General features: G+C 38.3%; 1 protein-coding gene across 2 annotated transcripts in view; it reads right to left on the reverse strand.

Annotated features, from left to right (window-relative positions):
• The window catches only part of NCOA7 (nuclear receptor coactivator 7), a 245,799-nt gene that overhangs the window by 201,703 nt on the left and 23,368 nt on the right, over positions 1-20,728 (reverse strand). For both annotated transcript variants that reach the window (XM_006834687.1, XM_006834686.1), the window contains exon 2: positions 1,346-1,463. Coding sequence is in view for 1 of the 2 variants with exons in the window: in XM_006834686.1 (XP_006834749.1) it covers positions 1,346-1,395 (50 nt within the window). In the remaining variant the exon portion in view is untranslated. The remainder of the gene's footprint in view (positions 1-1,345; positions 1,464-20,728) is intronic.

The raw sequence follows: 20,728 nt of genomic DNA on the forward strand, positions 1-20,728 counted from the left end.
ATTATTTTTTAACTGGCACATGCCTTTAGGGGACAACTCTATATCTGAATAGTAACCCTTATCCTCTATATGAAGTGGAAATAATAGTTACTTTTCAAAGTTATTCTTTTGTTAAATGGGATCCAACAACCTATGTCACAGGTTCATTGTGAAGAAAAATAATAAATACAGCACTTGGCACACAGTATGTCTTTAAAGATTTACTTCCTTTAGTTTCCTATGAAAGCCACAAAATTCACCTAAATTTCTGGAAAACACCAACAAAAAAATATGAGTTTAATCTGCAAGGCTTACCTTACATTTGGAAAACAAAAAACGTACCTTTAAGGAGCACAGACTAGGGATTTGGGAGGGGGTCAGGCTAAGTTCAGTTCTTAATTATTTCAAAATTTAAGAGGTCATAATGATCATTATAAAACCTATGTTCTCACTCTTGAACTAGAAAACATTCCAGCCATCAAAATGATTCATAAATGTTGAACATATCATTCATTTTATTATGATCAGTGAGTGGCTGTAAACAGTTACTAATCATACACTAGATAACTTCTATTCAGATACCAACAAATATATATGTTACTGTTGTTTCTGTTAAAAGCCACTGAGCCACAGTGACCCTGTATAGGGTTTCAGAAACTGTAAATCTTTGCAGGAATAGAAAGGCTCATCTTTTACCCGCAAACGATTGATTAGAAACTGTAGAAACAAATGCATACATGTTGACCGAATTCAAGCCTCTATAATTACATGACTCCAATGATAGAACTGTGTTCATTTCATCTAGCTACAAAAATAGTTTTTAATAATAGGCTCCACATTTAGATACTGTGTCATAGATTTTTAGTTGTAGCTCAATCAAGCTACAGAGCAGCAGGAGGAGCTTATTAAGCATTTAGGATTTAAAATCCAATACATGTTACTAAGTCCTGGTGTGGTGCTGCAGGATAATGCACTGGACAGAAAAGTTAATATGAATCACAAGGTTAGCAGTTCAAACCCACCAGCTACTCCTTAGAAACCCTACACAGGACTGTTAAGAGTTGGAATTACTCAATGGCACTTAACAACATGTTACTAGATGTAGGATTCATTAAGCAGTTCAGTACACAGTAACAACTAGACTCCAGCAGCACTGGCTAGAGAAAGGTCAAAGATTGAAGAAAAGAACCAATTGTTATTCCTCTAATGTAAATAAGTTCCAGATAAGGGACAACTAACTGGTTGTCCCTTAGATCTGCTTAAGAACAGTCACTAAAAACAAAATGCCAAGTAATACTTGAGAACAAAGTCCCTTCAAACATTCATTTTTAAAGCATGGACAGAATTTTGCAAACTGAGTGCTTACCGAGCAAAATAACTTTGTTTCCGTTCCTTTTTCTCTTCCTTGGTATCCATAATACACAATCAAAAGTGCAAATTAAGTATTTGGAAAAGTCCTTCTTTTGAATCAGTGCGTCATAACCCTAAAATAAAAAACAAAATGACCATAAAATGAAGATGTTTATAATGATCAATATGAAGATTAAATCAGAGTGGAGCTACACAGCCCACAACAAATGGAAGATAAACTTTAACCAGGAAACACCATCACATGAGTTGCATACTAAATACGAATGCCCAGGAAAGGAAAGAAAAAAATAATAAACCTATAATTAAAATGCAGGTGTTGAACTATAAAGTAAAAGGAGCTTGGGAAAAAGGTACTGAAACATTTTCCTCACTATTAACAATTATTTAAAAATGTGCCACAATGATAACCTTCACTGACTTTTGAGAGATTATAGGCTACATATTCAGATGCTAATGATTTCAAAAATTTTAAACTCAAAATCATTCTTTTCAAACAATTAATAATGAATGTTTCACACATGATTATTTTAAAAAATGGTGTCGGCTCTAAGGATTTTCTTTCTTTGGGAAAAAAATAAATAAATCAGCATTGTTTTATTTTTGGAAACATACCAGCAAGCACATTCCACTTCAACAAATGTGGAAATGAAAGAAAAAAAACTCAGGAAACTGTTCTTGCTCTCCCCACCCCCACTGCCCTCAGTTATGCCTCATGGGAGTTAGACAAACCTAGAATAAAAGGCTGTCACCAGATCAATCTTCTTCAAATTCCATTTTCATCATGTCACTCTCCTGCTCAAAAATTTTCAATGTCTACTTACTAAATCAATGATCTAAATTTTCTGCAGACTATTAACACTTTCTAAATCTATCCTGCTACCCTAAAAAGGTATTATGGTTAAAGTAAAATACATTTGATCAAAATCATTCATTCATTTTAATTAAATAAATAATTCCATTCAATAATACATGAAGGGTCGTCAAAAGTTCATGAAAAATGCATATTATGAAAACAAATACATGCATTTATCTCGCTCTCTCTCTCTTTTTTTTTTTTTTTTGCACCAAACTAAACTCATACTACCTTATTAAACATGTCTGAACAGGGCCTATTTTGAGGCACTAAGAAGGGTACGACATGAGCTTGAAAAGAGCCCCCAAGAGAAAAACATGAATTCTGCTAAAATTGAAGTAAGAATAATTATCATATTATATAGTGAGGCTTGGGTAGAAAATTGGTGAAATCACTGGTGCTTTACAAAAAGTTTATATGGGGGCAATGTTCCAAAGAAATGAGCAATTTACAAATGAATCACCATTTTAAGAAGGAACATGCTGAAGATCCCACAGCTTCTCAACCATCCATGTTTGCAAGGAAACAATCCTGTCAGTGTCCTAATTTAAAAGGACCAAAGATTAACAACAGGAGCAATAGCCACATCATAGTCATTTCAATTGGTTCAATTTACACAATTCTGTCTAGAACATGAAAGTTAAGCAAACTTTCTGCTCCACTGGTGGCAAAAATGTTGTGCCCAGATCAGTTGCAGACAAGAGTAGAGCTGTCAATGGAAATTTTAAACAAGTGGGTTCAATATTCTGAAGCATTTCTTCAAAGAATTGTTAACAGGAGATGAAATATGACCTTGCCAGCTTGAGCCTGAAGACAAAGCACAATCAAAGCAATGTCTACCAAGAAGTGGTCCCATCAAAGCAGACCAGCCAAGAACAATGGGCACAGCCATAGGTTTTTGGGATGCTCAAGAATTTTGCTAGTTGACTTTCTACAGGGCCAAATAATGATATTATCTGCCTATCAGGCGAACGTTTTGAGAAATTTAGTCAAAGCTTTATCAGAAAAATTCTCTGAAAAGCTTCACCACAGTTTTTCACCCCAATGCTCCTGCTCATTCCTCTCATCCAAAAAGTGAATTTCAGGAGTTTTCATTGGAAAATCACGAGGCACCCACCTTACAGTCCTGATTTGGCTCTTTCTGACTTCTTTTTGTTTCTTAATTTTAAAACAACAATCTTTAAAGGTAACTTTTTTTTTTTTTTTCAGTCAATTAATGTAAAAAGGACAGTGTTGAAGTGTTTTAATTCCCAGGACCTTCAGTTCTTTAGGGAAGGACTACATGGCTAGTATCATCACTTAGAAAAGTGCTTGAAATTGATGGTGATTATGTTGTGAAATAAAGTTCATATTTTTATCCTTTAATTCCATTTTCCTATGAACATTTTGAAGACAGCCTCGTATTACATGAAATTGTGACAAATACTAGAGACAAATTTCTCTGACTAAATTTCTCAAAACCCTCTCATAATAGGCAGATAATGTCATTATTTGGCCCTGTAGACAGTCTGCCCTACTGAATCTGCCTGTTAGAGATAAACTTAGGATTTCAAGACCATAGGCCATGTATAGCTTTGGAGGAAGCACGAGGAACCACAAGACCTAGAGAAAGAGTATGTACTCTTATGTGGAGCCCACCCTATGCACTCCTCACACACCCAAAGCCCTGTTTCCCAGGTAAAGGAGAAGAGAAGGCAGCACAGACAAACATAAGCAAAAGACAAAATATTTTCTTGATGCTCCATGGTTAAATTATGAAGCCATGGTGGGGGCTGAGTATGGAGATTTGAGCAGGAGCAGAATCATGGAAGACCTTACAAGCCAAAGAATTTGATCTTAATCCTAGGATGTTAGTTAAGCATTGCCTGTGCTTCCCAACCCACCCCTTCTCTTCATCTATATGAGAAATCAATCCCTAAGTGATAATGTTGAACTTAAAGGCAGCCAAGGCCAAACTGGTGAGAGCTAATTCTATAGATGGAGTACTGGTGTGGTGCTGTAGGACAAGCACTAGACTACAAGGTCGTTTTGAAGCACAAAGTCAACAGTTCAAACTCACCAGCCACTCTTCAGGTCTTGATGAATCGGAACCCACTTGATGGCATTTAACAACAACAATTCAAGATATAAAACTTTTTCCCCATCCCTAATTTTTAAGAAAGAAAGCTACCAAAGGGCTTATATATGAGGGAATCTGTCATATTCAGACTGTGGAGAATGGATATGAAAGGATGAAGAAGCAGGTATGGTAGACTCATTACAAACATATTGCAGTAAAAATAGTTGAAAGAAGAGGAGCCAATATTAGGCAGCACTAGTTGAGATAGAAAGAGCTAGGATGAATCCAAGAAATTATTAAGAGACCAAAGAGTCAAGATTTGGTGACTCATTTCTGTGAACATAGACCACATGGGAAAGGAAGGAATGACGAATGCCCTCCAAGTTTCTGCTTTAGGGATGTGGTGGACTGTGATATCACAAATAGGATACAGTATACATGAAGAGGGCAGACTGTGTGTGGGATGGAGGATGGTGTGGTGGGAGGGAAGGCAGAAGGAGATAAGAGACCAATTTTGGACACTTGCCTTCAAAGTGCTTGTAGAATAGTCAGCTGGAGACATTTAGCAGACAACTGATTACAAACATCTAAAGCAGGAGGTAAGCAGTGAGGATTTGAAAAAAAAGATTCAGAAAGATTCAGCATATGGTTGTAGTTAAGGGAGAAAATAAAAAAAGAATAATGAGATCATGCTGGAAGAGCAACAACTGTGCAAAGGTCCTGTATAGAAATAGTCACAACACTCACTGGTTTTCTTACCCATCGCTGACATGGACTCATCCCTTAGGGAATTTACCATCTAGACTGAGAAAGTAAGAGGTGTACAAATAGCTACAGTGGAGGTTAGTAACTTGACTAATACTAAGAATATACAAGATTCAAAGTTCAATTCTGATTGAGGTGATAGTGGAAACATTTCAAGGTGGGGAGAAAGAGCACCTGAGCAAAGGTGTGGTCGTGAAAACGGCACAGCAAGGAAGGTAGAGGTTACCAGTAGTGAACAGGGACTAACCTTGATGGCTGGCTACCATGTCATTTATACTACATGCTATTTTACAGCCAAATTAGGAATTGGGTAGTCTTATTTCCATTAGACTGAGCTGAGAGTTGCTAATTAATTTCACACAGCACTAGGTGTGGTGGAGTAGGAATTTAAATCCAGTTTTACATATACTCCCCAATGCTTTTCAATAACCTTTGAGGTCAGAAAGCATTTGGAAATGAGGTAGAAAAAAAACAGCTTTCTGGTCAACAGCATCCATTGCCTCAAAGTGAATCCTGCAGCTTAAGACAAATGCACTTGTGACCATTGTGAGTGAGGTAAAATTGAGGAACTCCAAGAGAATCCCGACTGGAGTGCAGGAAAGGAAACCGTGTCACAATGAGGTAAGGTATTTTGGAGGTGGAAAACAAGGAAATAAACAACAGTGGTTGAGTGGCCAACTCGAGCTCAGCCTCACACTGTGGCCTGAACCCCATGGGCTCCTCCTGAACTTTGTACCCCGATCTTTGCTCTTTCCTCAAGTTTAAGGTGAGCTTGTCATGCTCCTCTTTTTGACCAAATTTAATTCTAGTTCCCTGTTCTAAGTCCTGCTACCACCCAGGTTTAAAGCCTTCCCTGAGCAGTTGTATGGGCCCTTCTCTGTTCTGAGGTCAGGCCACCCGCTGCTTATCACTTACTGCAAGGCAATTAATCACACACTGTGTGACAATACCACTCTACTTAACCTCCTGGAACCCAAACAGTTTCTTGAAATCAAAATCCACCATGCTTCATAATTTCCCCAAATACCTAGCACAGAACTAGGTAGGTAGAAGATCCACAAAAGAACTAGGAGATTACGTAAATTAATTCAGATTTGGGGATACACGGTCAATTACAAAACAGATTGGTCTAAATTCAAGGATTCCTCCCAAGTTAAGAAGTACTTAGAGGCAAGGATAAAGACTAGAGCTACCCTGCCTCAGATTCCAGGATAGATTAGAATCCCAGACTCTCTGGCCACAACCCTGAGCCAGGTGGTTTATTTTAAAGTTCTTCTCTGTGCCACAGACATATGATGATTCCTGCTTATTAGATTTTTCCTCATGAATACAAACGAAGTTATAACAATCTAATTGCAAGCTGAGCCAGAAACTAATATTTGGTTCCAATGGAAAAATATTGACAAAAATAAGCATACAAGAAAATGATTAAATGATCCAAGAACTGACATCTGGTGCTGCTGTATCTATTCAGAATTGGCAGGGTTTACTTTTTTTTTTCTTCAAATTCTATTACCATAAAAATATGCTAATCTTTGGTTCTTTCAAGTTTCTGGGAATTCATATATCCCTTAAACAAAATAGATGCAGTCCTTTCAGGTCTAGATAGACCAACAGATTACCCAGAGGGAGCCCAATAGAAGATGCTATAAAATGAGTCGCCCAGAGCACCACACGGCAGTCTTCATGCTTCAGAGAAAGAACCAGAGCTCCTTAAATCAATCTCTAATGGAAACTACATTTTCCATTACAAGTGGTTATAATGGGCTTCTTAAAAGCCCCTTTCATTTAATGTGGACTTTCCTCACATCAATACACTCTAGATTCATCAAAACAATGAGTTATTGTAAGAGCCTCCTGCATTCACAGTATATGACAGACTAAAAAGAATTCTGTGAGGGAGAAAAAGATGAATCTTCTATCTAAATATTTCTTCTTGCAAACTCAAATCAAGATAGTCAACTTAAACCTAAAATCACTTAGAAAAATTGTATATGAAAATCCTTACCCCATGAGAGCTGTGGTGAAGGCAACGTATTTTCTGTATTGCCAGCAAACTACTCCCTGTTGTTTTGAGACCATGGCTCCACTCAGAAGAGAGCTATCAGAGATTCCCTAAGTATATATAACCAGTGTGGTACAACCCACACAGCACAAACTGGTTTTCTGGAATCACATCTAACATACTCCAGCTTCTTGTACATTCGAGTATAACCAATTAGGACTAGAAAAACATCAGTGTACCATGATGTTCATCAAGTGTTTTTCCAACAACATGCTTCCTAATATACATGGAAAATAGGAACAGAACCACACTTTGTGGACTGATCACATTGAGTTACGGTTCTTAAAGGAACAGAACAAATGTAGCTTTCTATGTGGATATTTTCTCCTAGAAAATACATCTATTGAAATATGACAGGCATTCAGTCTCTCTCAATGTCGTGCATCATCTAAACAAAGGAAAGATACTCGAATTTCATTGTTAAATCAAGGTCAGAAATTTGATTACCCTCTTTAGCAAAAACCTGGGGGGGAGGAGGGAGAGACATGGAAACAGATACAAAAGTATGACAAAGCTTCCAAAGAAACAAATGTGTGTCACAAAAACAAACCAAGTACAAATATAAACAAATGGTTTAATAGAAAATAAAGCTATGCCTGATTCAGAGTTGATCAGGATGACCCAGAGGTCAGCTACTTGGTAAAATGGGATGGAATCAATGACTACAAAGTGAATGGAGAACTCTTCTGGTCATATTCCATATTCTCTGGCAGCTATTGTTAGGTGCTGTCAAGTTGATCCCGACTCCTGGTCACCCCAAGAGTACAGAACAGAACGGCTCCACTGGTTGTGACTTTCTCGAAGCAGATCATCAGGCCTGTCTTCTACAACACAGCTGGGAGGATCTCAACTACCAACCTCGGGCTAGTAGTTAAGTGCTTAATCATTTGAGTCACCCAGGGGCAATTCTTATTCTTTGCTTAAATAACTAAATTTGACCTGAAAACAATTTAATAAATATGAGTTTCAGGGCTCTCTTATCAAGATGAGTGAAGAAATTACATTAGACTTAGATATGCTAAATGAGGACTCATTCTCTGGGCTAGATAAATCAATTTGTAAGAACTCTCTAAAAAGAGAACATGCAAATGAGATGTCTCAAAGATCATTGGCAGGGTAAGAAATTGTCAAAAAGGTTCTAAAAGCCAGAAAATAGAGTAATATATTTTAACTAAAGAAGAAGAAGAAGAAAGGGGATTGTGCAAACTATAGACAAGAACATCACATGGATCCCAGGCAAAACTCTGGAAATAATAATTAAAGCCAGGTTGGGAAGGACCTAAAAAAGTAAACAGTGAGCGCAGAGATACGAAGCTTTTACAACAGAGAAAATAAAAAACATCCATCAGAACAAAAGCAAAAGGGTCAACTTCTTTGGAGCAACTATTAAAGACCCAGTAACCTGATGCAGATACAAAAAATGAAGAGACACAAATGAGTCAGGAAGCTGAAATAGAACAGGTAACTGAAGCCCTTAGTTTGTAGAATGAGAAGTGATTTGTAGAATTTGTAGAAGCCCTTAGTTTGTAGAATGAGAAACTAGTGTTCTAATATTGGTGGGTACAAGGGACTGCAGCGCATAACAGGTGAAGAAAATGAGTGTCAAGGAAACTTCACAGGTGGGCTTTGAAGGAGGAACAGGTATTTCAGGATGGTAAGGACAGAAGAGTTTGGGCTCATCAGCTAGCATGAAGATGTGTAAACTGTCATGAGGAGATGTGGAGTGCTCATGGAATTATGCATAGTCAGGAATGAATGGAGTTCAGAGCTTTTGGTGTTAAGCTTGATTAATGATGGCTTAATCAAATTATTGTTGTTGCTGTTGTTGTTATCAAGTCAGTACTCAATCACAAAGACCTCTTGCACAATAAATGAATGCTGCCTGATCCTGAACCACCCTGATAAGTGATCACAGAATGGACCATTGCGACCCCTACGATTTACACTGGATGATTTATAGAAATATATCCCCAGCCCATTCTTCCTCGTCCATCTTAGTCTGGAAACTGTTGATCCCTGCTCAGTATCAGAACCACACACAAGCCTCTATTGACACACAGGTGGTGGCAGCACATGAGGTGCATTGGTCAGAAAGTAAGGCCAGGCTTCCCGCATGGACAGAAGGCAAGAATTCTACAATGAAACAACCAATGCCCCCTTTAATCAAACCGCACAGACTCCATTTCTCTTTTTGACAGGCATACCATTCTAGGGGATCAGGAAAATGAAGTAAACACAATGTATCTGTACTTTAAAGGCATCTGATAAGGTTCTCTTAATCTGCTTATGAATAAGATGGAAAAATGTGGACTGGATATGGTTGGATGTTTCTATGATTAGATGGATATAGGAAATAGTTGAACCAGGATGTGCTGACTGAATGGCATCACCCTGGAGGGAGAATATTAATAGTTTAATGTGGTTTTGTTCTTAGACCTAGTCCTTATCAGTAAATTTACCACTAACTTGAATGAAAGCACAGTGACACCTTCATCAGACTTTTAGAGAAATAAGTAACATCATGGAACAGCATGAAGATTCAGAAAGTCTTTAGCTGTGTACAAAAAGAAGTCAATTATTATGAGTTGAAACTTACTCCACATGAATAAGGATCTCCGCCTGCATAAGGTACTAAGGCCTGAGAGAGGTGGGACTTAGCAGTATCACAAATGGTCTGCAGATTTAGATGACAGTAAAAGCCATATACCTGTTGATGTGAGTCCAATGCCTCATCACTACCACCACCTCGATGACCAACCAACCAATAGAAACACTAATGCAATCAACATTGAATAAAAATATTACAAATGGTGGATCCCACCCTCATTAAGAATTGGGATATATCAGGATTACAGCATTTAGCTCTGGGGCTCACAGTATAGGAGAAATACAGAGAAATTAGAGCATCTAGGATGCATAATTGACATTAAATTATATTTTAAGGATATTACTCAAAAGAGCTGGTCAAGTTTAGCCTGGAGAGAAGGGCACGTGTGAAATGATAGTTATCTTCTAGGATCTGAAGGATGTTAATCTGGTAGAGGATTTAAGCTTTCCAAGTGGCATATTTAAGATCCATCAGGGCTCTTTCTCCATCACACGTCTGTCAGTTTGTCATACTGTGGTGACTTGTGTGTTGCTGTGATGCTGGAAGATATGCCACTAGTATTTTAAATACCAGCAGGGTAACCCATGGTGGACAGGTTTCAGCTAAACTTACAAAGACAGGCTGAAAGATGGAGAGGCAGATTACTTCTGAAAACCTTATGAATAGCAGTGGAACACCGCCAGATAGCACCAGAATATTGAAAACAGAAACATTTGGAATAGCATCAGAATACTGTCAGCTATAGTGCCAGAAAATGAGCTCCTCAGGTTGGAAGGCCCTCAAAACATGACTGGGGAATATTTGCCTCTTCAGAGTAGAGTTGACCATGAGGATACAAATGGAGTAAGCCTTTCAGGACCTTCATTTGCTAATGGGGCACAATTCAAAATGAGGAGAAGCAGCTGTAAACATCCATTAATAATCAGAACATGGAATGTACTAAGTATGAATCTAGGAAAACTGAAAGTTGTCAAAAATGAAATGGAACACACAAAGATCGGTATCCTAAGTATTTGCAAGCTGACATGGACTGGTATTGGCCATTTTGAATCTGAAAATGATAGGGTGGTTTACTATGCCAGAAATGACAAATTGTACAGAAATAGCATCAAATATATCAAAAAGAACATTTCAAGATCTATCTTGAAGTATACTGATCTCTGTGATAGGATAATATCTATACACTTATAAGGAAGATTAATTAATGTCAGTATTATTCAAATTTACACACCAACTACTAAAGCCAGTGAGGATGAAATTGAAGAATTCTATCAACTTCTTCATTCTGAAATCCATCAAACATGTAATAAAGATGTACTGATAATCAATGGTCACTGGAATGCAAAGATTGGAAACAGAGGAAGGATTGGGGGTTGGAAAATATGGCTTTGGTGAAAGAAATGATGCTGGAGATCACATGATAGAATTTTGCAAGACCAATGAAGAAGTCATTGCAAATATGTTTTTTTTAAACATAAAAGATGACTATACACATGGACCTCACCAGATGGAATACACAGAAATCAAACTAGCTACATTTGTGCAAAGAGACGGTGGGAAAGCTCCATATCATCACCCAAACAAGTCCAGGGGCAGACTGTAAAACAGACCATCAAGTTGTCCATAAGCTAGTTCAGGCTAACACTGAAGAAAATTAAAACAAGTCAACAATAGACAAAATATGACCTTCACTATATCCCACCTGATATTAAAGATCATCTCTAGAACAGATTTGATGCATTAGACACTAATGACCGAAGACTAGAAGAGTTGTGGGATGACACTGAGAACATGAGACAGGAAGAAAGCAAAAGGTCATTAAGAAGAAAGAAGGGAAAACCAAAATGGATGTCAGACGAGACTCTGAAACTTGCTCTCCAGGGTAGAGATGCTAAAATAAATGGAAGAAATGAAGATGTAAAAAATCTGAACACACCATTTCAAAGAGCAGCTCAAGAAGGCAAAATCAGGTATTACAATGAACTGTGCAAAGAAATGGAGTTGGAAAACCAAAAAGGAATAAAATGCTCAGCATTTCTTAAGTTGAAAGAACTGAAGAAAAAAATTCAAGCCTTGACTTACAGTATTGAAGTCTATGGACAAAATATTAAATGATACAGAAAGCATCCAGAGAAAACGGAAGGAATACACAGAGTCACTGTACCAAAAAGAAATAGTCAATGATCTACCATTTTAGGAGAGTTGTATGAGCAAGGGAGTCCTGATGTAGTGCTGTGGGTTAATGTGCCAGACTGCAAAGTCATCTGAATCACAAGGTTGGTGGTTCAAGCTCACCAGCCACTCCTTGGAAACACTATACAGTGTCAGTATGGTTCAGACCAACTTGACAGCACTTAACAACAACAATATGACCAAGAGCCAATGATACTGAAGGAAGAATTTCAATGTGTACTGAAGGCATCAAGATTCCATGATTTGATGGAATATAAATTGAAGTCTGTCAACAAACTGATAAAGCACTGGCAGCACTCACTCATCTACTGCATGAAAACTGAAAGGCAGCTACCTGGCTAGGTGAATGGAAGACATCCATATTTGGGGCACGACTCAAAATGATGATGTGAAGAAACAGTCATTCAAACAGGACAAGGGGACACTGAATGGTTTTAAATCATGAAAGGTGTGTACCAGGTTTGTATTATTTCACCATGCATATTCAGTCTGTGTGCTGAGGAAATAATCGGAGAGTAGGATTATCTGAAGAAGAACATGGCATCAGGATTGTATTTTCAATCACCTCATAGGTAATGTGAAAGTTAATACCAAGCCTCATTAACAACCTGTGATATGTAGATGATAATACATTGCTTGCTGAAATTGAGGACTTAAATATTTCTGATGAAGATCAAAGACTACAGCCTTCAATATGGGTTACACCTCAATGTAAAGAAAATAAAAATCTTTACTATTGGACCAATAAATACCATGATAAATGAAGAAAAGACTGAAGTTACCAAAGACTTCATTTTGCTTGAATCCACTATCAACACTCATGGAAACAGCAGTCAAGAAATGAAGCGACATATTGTAGTAGAGAAATCTTCTGCACAAGACCTGTTTAAAAGTGTTTAAGAGCAAAGATGTCAGCTTGAGGACAAAGGAGCACCTGAGCCAAGCCATGGTATTCAATAGTCTCATATGCACATGAAAGCTGGATGATGAATAAGGAAGACTATAGAAGAATTGATGCATTTTAGTTATGGCGTTGGAGAAGAATATTAAAAGTACCATGGACTTCCAAAAAAACAAACAAATTTGTGCTGGGAGAAGTCATCAAAATGCTCCTTTGAAGTCAGTATGGATAAGACTTTGGTTCTCATACTTCACCTGTATTATCAGGAGTGACCAATCCCTGGAGAAGTAAAGTGGAGGGTCAGTGAAACTGAGGAAAACCCCCAAAGAAATGGGCTGGCACAGTGGCAGCTGCAATGGATTCAAGCCTAATGAGGACAGAGTTTCATTCTAGTGTGCACAGAGTCACTGAGTCTGTTCACTGCCGGCAACTAACAACAACAGCAGTAGAGCTCGTTGTAAGATCAGCATTATATATGGATAGAAAGAGGCTCAACGTAAGGGAGAAGTCTGAGGCTGTAGGATCAGCACTGGACTGTTAACCACAAGGCCAACTGACAGTTCACACCCACCAGCCACTTCAGGGTCACTATGAGCCGGAACCGATGGGACAGCAATTAGCAATAATATCTTATAGATATGCAAAGACTTGCCTCCAGACAAAGTGGTTCCTTGATCTCCAGTACTGTTTTAGCCATTAAACCCAGAAATCTTTATAAAAATAAATAGGTTAAAATGTTATAATACGCCTTTTTAAATATTAAAATTAAATTCATAAGTAATACAATTTACTTACACACATAAATTTTAAAAGCAGCAAAATACCCAAAGGGAATTCACACATTATATAGGAATCCCTGGGTGGCCCCGAAGATTAAGCACTCTACTAAGTGAAGGGCTGATTGTTCATACCAACCCACAGACACCTTGGAAGGAAGGACTAGTCATCTGTTTCCTAAAGGCCACAGCCTTGAAACTCCTACACAGTGCAGTTCTACTGTGATATAGATGAGATTGACATGAAACAGAATTCACTTGACAGCAACATACTTGGATTTAGTTTATTTCAATATGTAAATGCTCAGGCCTGATTCATTAGAAGACAATGAAATACCTAGATGCATGTTCCTACTTAAAAAGGACAAGTTTAGATATAGGATAATTAAGACCAGAAACCATTTTATTACAGGAAAGTACAAGAAAGTGTAAAACAGGAGTGGAGTGGGAGCAGGTTTAATGGGAGGCAGAAGGTGGAACACAAATAAAAACTGTTGATGTTGTTGTTGTTAGGTGTCCACTAAAATAAAAATTGTTATTGTTAGCTGTCGTTAAGTCAGTTTTGACTCATAGCAACCCTGTGCCCAACAGAACACACTGCCAGGTTCTGCACCATCCTCATAATTGTTAAGTTTGAGTCCACTGTTGCTGTCACTGTGTTGGTTCGTCGTTTGGGGGTCTTCCTCTTTTTTGCTGACCCTCCACTTTATCAAGCATGGTGTGCTTCTCCAAGGACTGGTCCTTCCTGATAACATGTCCAAAATATGAGAGACAAAATATCGCCAACCTGGTATCTAAGGAATATTCTGGCTTCACTTCCTCCAAGACAGATAGATGTGTTCGTTTTTCTGACAGTCCATGGTACTTTAAATATTCTTCACTAATACCATAATTCAAATGCATCAATTCTTCTATCCTCTTCCTTTAATCATTATCCAACTGCCACATGCACATGAAGTGAATAAAAACACCAGGGTTTGGGTCAGACACACCTCAATCCTCCAATTGTTGTTTTTGCTCTTTAACACTCTAAAGAGGCCTATTGCAGCACATTTGTGCAATGCTATAGTTAGTTTGATTTCCTGACCACTATTTTGATGTGTGTTGATTGTGGATCCAAGCAAAATGAAGCCTTTGACAACTTCAATTTTTCCCCATTTGTAATTGTTATTTACTGGTTCAGCTATAAAGATGTTTTGTTTTCTTTACATCAGTGTACAATCCATACAGTCTTCCAGCAAGCAAGGTTGTATCATCTGCATATCACAGGCTGTTAACAAGTTTTCCTCCAGTCCTGATGCCAGGGTTTTCTTCATATAATTCAGCTTCTTGGATTACTTGCTCAGCATACAAATTCATAAGTACAGTGAAAGGATGCAAACCTTTCGTACACCTTTCCTGGTTTTAAACCATTGACTATCCCCTTGTTCTCTTCAAACAAACGCCTCTTGGTCTCTGTACAGGATCCTCATAAACACACATATTCTGTGATACCCATTCTTCACAATGTTATCCATAGTTTGTCATGATCCACACAGTTGAAAGTCTTGGCATAATCAATTAAGGATAAATAAACATCTTGCTGATATTCTCTGCTTTCAACCAACATCCATCTAATATCAGCAATGATATCCTCCATTCCACATCCTCTTCTGAATCTGGCTTGAAATTCTGGTGGTTCACTGTCAGTATACTGTTAGAGCTGCTTATGAATTATCTTCATCAAAATTTTACTTGTGTGTGATAGTAATGATTAATAATTTTCTCATTCCACTGGGTTACCTTTCTTTGGAATGAGCACAAATATGGATCTCTTTCAATCAGTTAGTCAGGTGCATGGCTTCCAAATTTCTTGGAAGAGATGAGTAAGCACCTCTAGTGCTGCATCATTTGTTGAAATATGTCAATTTGTATTTTGTTAATTCCTGAAACTTTGTTTTTCATAAATGCCTTCAGTCTAGCTTGGACTTCTTTCTTCAGTACCATGAGATCATCAACCATTTCTTTTTGGTACAATGACTGTATATTCCTTCCATCTTCTTTCATGCTTTCTGCATCATTTAATATTACATCTTTCAATATTGCAACTAAGGCTTGAGTTTTTTTCTTCAGTTCTTTCAGCTTGAGAAATACAGAGCATGTTTTTCCCTTTTGGTTTTGGAACTCCAGGTCTCTGAACATGTCACTATAATTCTCAACTTTGTCTTCTCAAGCTGACCTTTGACATTTTCTGTTCCGCTCTTTTACTTCCTCATTTCTTTCATTCACTTTAGCTTCTCTATGAGCAAGTTTCAGAGTATCTTCTGAACATAAAATCTAGTACTATAAACAATAACCCAACAAATATTTCTGTACATGGTAAGCTGTAATTTAACTTTTCTTTTTTTTCTTTTTTAGACTGTCCCAGTAAATATTTACATAGGTCCTATAGAAGATATAAGTATTCACAAGAAAAAAGGGATAAATTCTTCACTGTCTAGGATTGCCCCACTTATTCCAGGGCATTTGTTGCCTCTGTCTCACTTAGCCATTGGTGGATGTGGTGGTTATGTGCTATGGAGTCGGTTCCGACTCATAGCAATCCTGCATAGAGTTTCTGAGACTGTAAATCTTTTATGGGAGCAGAAAGGCTCATTTTTCTCCTGCAGAGTGGCTAGTGGATTCGAACAGCTGATCCAAACTGCTGACCTTAACAGCCTAACTTGTAACCCACTATGCCACCAGGGATCCTTGAATATATCCTGCTATTGTTGTTAAATGCCATGGAGTCAGTTCCGACTCAGAGCAACCCTGTATAGGGTTTCCAAGGAGCGGCTGACAAGTAGGGGGCTTCATAAAGTTCATGGTGAACTTTCATTATCTTTTCATCCCATTTTTTCCAAGAGCATTTTGAAGTCCCCTCAAATCTCTACCCACTGACTCAGGCTTGCTCATGTGACTTGCTTTGACCAATGGACTGTGAGGATTAATAGTGTACCTATTTCAACTTGAGGCTCTATAAGGCCTACTCTTCACTGTGAGGATAATATGCTCCAAGAAGCCACTTTTCTGTTCTTAGCCCAGACCCTAGAATAAAGAAATGTGGAAGAGACCAGAGCCTCCATCTCAACTTCAGAGTCTAGTCCAGCCCTGATGAGTGCAGTCAAGAGGAGCCAAACCACAGTCGATCTGCAGATCCATGAACGTGAAATAAAGATTTGTGGTTCTAAACCACTGAGATTTGGAAGCTGTTATACAGCATTATCACAACAAAATAACCTAAGACACATCCTGATCCACAAATTACTTTGTGGATTTTTAACAGGAAGGTCAAAGCCACATACAGTAGTACATAGTACTGTACACATGAATTAATTCTACCTAGGCATGGAATACCAAAATTTGCCTGGCTACAGAGGTGTGAAGGAGCCATGGTGGCACAATGGTTAAGTGCTCAGCTGTTAACCACAGGTTGATGGTTTGAATTTATCATCTGCTCCTCAGAACGATGCAGCAGTCTGCTTCCACAGAAATAACAGACTTGGGAACCCTGTGGGGAAATTCTACCCCATACTACAAAGTCATTATATGTCAGGACCAACTCAAGAGCAATGGGTTTGGGATGTTTAGTTTAAGACATTATTTAAGTCTACGGGTGATTTATGCACCAAACTAAAACACCACTGCCATCAGTAGTCAATTCTGACTCATTTACGCACAATCTTAGTATATTATGGTATGAATATAGCCACTATGTCGTTGTTGGGTGGCATGGATTCAATTTTGACTCACTGTGACCCCATGTGATAGAAAACGGACCCACAGGATTTTTTAGACTCTCAGAACCCCTAAACAGGGCCATTATGAGTTGGAATACTTGATGGCATTTAACAACAATAACAACAATCTGTACCAAAGCAGATTGCCAGGGGTCTTTATATTTACTATTGTTGTTGTTAAGAGTCACAGTCAGTTCCAACTCATGGCAACCCTGTGTAGGGTTTCTGAGGAACAACTGGTAGGTCTGAACCACTAACCAAGGTTAGCAATCCAATGTTTATCCTACAGCACTACACTAACACTCCATATTTACAATTTTGTTGTTGCTGTTAAGTGCCATAGGGTAGGTTCCGCCTCATAGCTACCCTGTATAGTTTCCAAGGAGCGGCTGGTGAGCTTGACTCACCGACCTTGCAGTTGACACTGACCTTGCAGTTGATACTGACCTTGCAGATGAGTGCACTAACCCGCAGCCCCACAGCAGGATATTACTTAAGGAATCATGGTTACAAGTCAGGCTGCTAACCTCAAGGTCAGCAGTCCAAAACTACCAGCTGTTTCTGGGGAAAAAGATGAGGCATTCTGCTCCCATAAATTTTTACAGTCTCAGAAACCCTATGTAGGGTCGCTATGAGTCTGAACCAACTCCACAGCACATAACCACCACCACCACCATCACTACCACCTCTATTCTGCCCCTTTCTCTTATAATTTATAAGAAATGGGGGTATGTCATTAAGATAACTGATAAATAGTGAGTATTAGAATAGAAAATTCATACAATTAACATCTCTATCCTCGTGTGGTGCTGCAGATTAATGCACTGGACTGCAAGGTCGGCAGTTCAAGCTCATCAGCGACTCCTGGGAAACCCTATACAGGGTCGCTATGAGTAGGATCCGATTCAACAGCAGCACTTAACAACAACAACCCAGGAGATTATTCAAGTACAGCTTATTTAAATAGCTGGATTAAATAGCTGGATTATTTAAATAACTTGATTATCAAGGAGAAATCTTAACTTAAAAAGGGTTTTGAAATACTAGGAGAATGCGGCATCACACCAACCATTACACCACTTAGGTCACACTTTCTTTTGCAGTTTCAGCCCAGCAATCTTACAGCCAACTGTTTCAGCTGACATTTATACTACTGTGTCTTGTTTTCTAATAAATTGTTCCTTATGTCCATGTTCCTTCTGCTCAGACTAAAACTTCTCCAAAGGTAGGCAATATGTCGTATTTGCTCAGATGTGTCCATTCAACACATACACAAAGGTTTACAGACATCACAGCTCCTAGTTCAGGTTAGACACAGATTTTATGCTTAAATTGATTGTACATCAAACACATCAGACATGAAGAAAGCAAAATGTCATTTAAAAGGTACCAAAGAAAGAAAAGACCAAAGTGAATGTCAGAAGTGACTAAAACACTTGGTCCTGAAAGCAAAATAGCTAAATTGGAAGAAGTGATGAAGTAAAAGACCTAAACAGAAAATTGCAATGGGCAGCTAAAGAAGACAAAGCATTAAGAAGAACTATGCAAAGACCTGGAGTTAGAAAACCAAAAGGGAAGAGCATGCTCAGAGTTTCTCAAGCTGTAAGTACTGGAGAAAAATCCACGCCTCAAGTTGTAATACTGAAAGATTCTGGAGTCCTGATATGATGCTGTAGAAACAGAAGTGGACTGCTAACCGCAAGGTCAGCAGTTAAAAGGCACCAGCCACTCCTTGGAAACCCTATACAGAAATCAACTTGACAATACTTAACAGCAATAATTGACAAAATACTGAATGATGTAGACAGCATCAAAAGAGGTTGGAAAGAACACACAGAGTCACTGTACCAAAAACAACAGCAGACATTCAACCATTTCAAGAGATGAAATAAGATTTTAAAAAAACTAATGGCACTGAAGTATGAATTCCAAGCTTCACAGAAGGCATTCACAAGCAAGGCCTATTCCAATGAAAAGTGACCCCAAAAAATACAGACATCATCAAACAATATCATTAATATCACATACAAGTAAAATTTTGCTTAATATAATTCAAAAACAGTTGCAGCAGTACAAAGACAAGGAGCCGTCAGAAATTCAAACTGGATTCAGAAGAGAATGTGGAGCAAGGGACATCACTGCTGACGTCAGATGGATCTTAGCTGGAAGAAGAGAATACCAGAAAGACGTTTACTTGTGCTTTAATGACTATGCAAAGGCATTCAACTGTGTGGATCAAAACAAACACCGGAAAACATTGCAAAGACTGGGAATTTCAGAACACTTAATTGTGCTCATGTACACAGACCATGAAGCAGTCATGTGAACAGAACAAGGTGACACTTCCTGTTTAAAATCAGGAAAGGGTTATGCTGGGTTATATATATCCTTTCATCATATTTAAATCTGCATGTTGAGCAAATAATCTGAGAAGCTAGACTATAGAAAGAAGAATGTGGAGAAAGGCTCACTAACAACCTGAAATATGCAGAAGTCACAACCTTGTTTGCTAAAAGCAAAGAGGACTAGAAGCACTTACTGATGAATACAGTATTCAGTATGAGTTTCAATTCAATGTAAAGAAAACAAAAATCCTCACAACTGGACCAATAGGAAACACAATGAAAATACAGAAAAGAATAAGGTTGTCAAGAATTTAATTTTACTTGCACCCGAAATCAACGCTCATAAAAGCAGCAGTTAAAATATCAAACCATGTATTGCATTGGGAAAATCTGCTGTAAAAGCCCTCTATAAAGTATTAAAAGAGCAAAGAGATCACTTTGAGGAGTGCCTGACCTTCATATGCATGTGAAAGTTGGACAATGAACAAGGAAGACTAAACAAAGAAGAATAGGTGCATTTGAATTATGGTGTTGGTGAAGAATATTGAAACTACCATGGGCTGCCAGAAGAACAAAGACAGCTTTCTTGGGAAAAGAACCACCAGAATGATCCATAGAAGCAGGCTGGTGAGACTTTGTCTCAAGTACTTTGGCCATATTATCAGGAGGGGCCAGTCCCTGGAAAATAACATCATGTTTGATCAAGTAGAGGGTCCAGGAAAGAGAGGATTGACAACGAGATTGTCTGATACAGTGACTGCAACATTGGGTAGAAACATAACCATCATGAGGATGGAACCTAACCAGGCAGTGTTTCCTTTTGTTGTACACTGGGTCACTGAGAGTTGGAAGCACTTCAATGGCACCTAATAACAATCAGTCTTCAAGAATGAAAATCTATGAATAGATTTCAAGCAAATATCTATTAAGACTGAGAGAACCAAGTTATATAGCACTCTGATCTTGAAATAAGAATGCTATCCATCTGCTACCATCCACTTTCCTATGTTCCATGTATATGCATGTGGCGGACACCATCCTGCCAAGGAGCGGAA

The sequence above is a fragment of the Chrysochloris asiatica genome, unplaced genomic scaffold (genome assembly GCF_000296735.1).
Source record: "Chrysochloris asiatica unplaced genomic scaffold, ChrAsi1.0 scaffold00013, whole genome shotgun sequence".
Classification (NCBI taxonomy): domain Eukaryota; kingdom Metazoa; phylum Chordata; class Mammalia; order Afrosoricida; family Chrysochloridae; genus Chrysochloris; species Chrysochloris asiatica.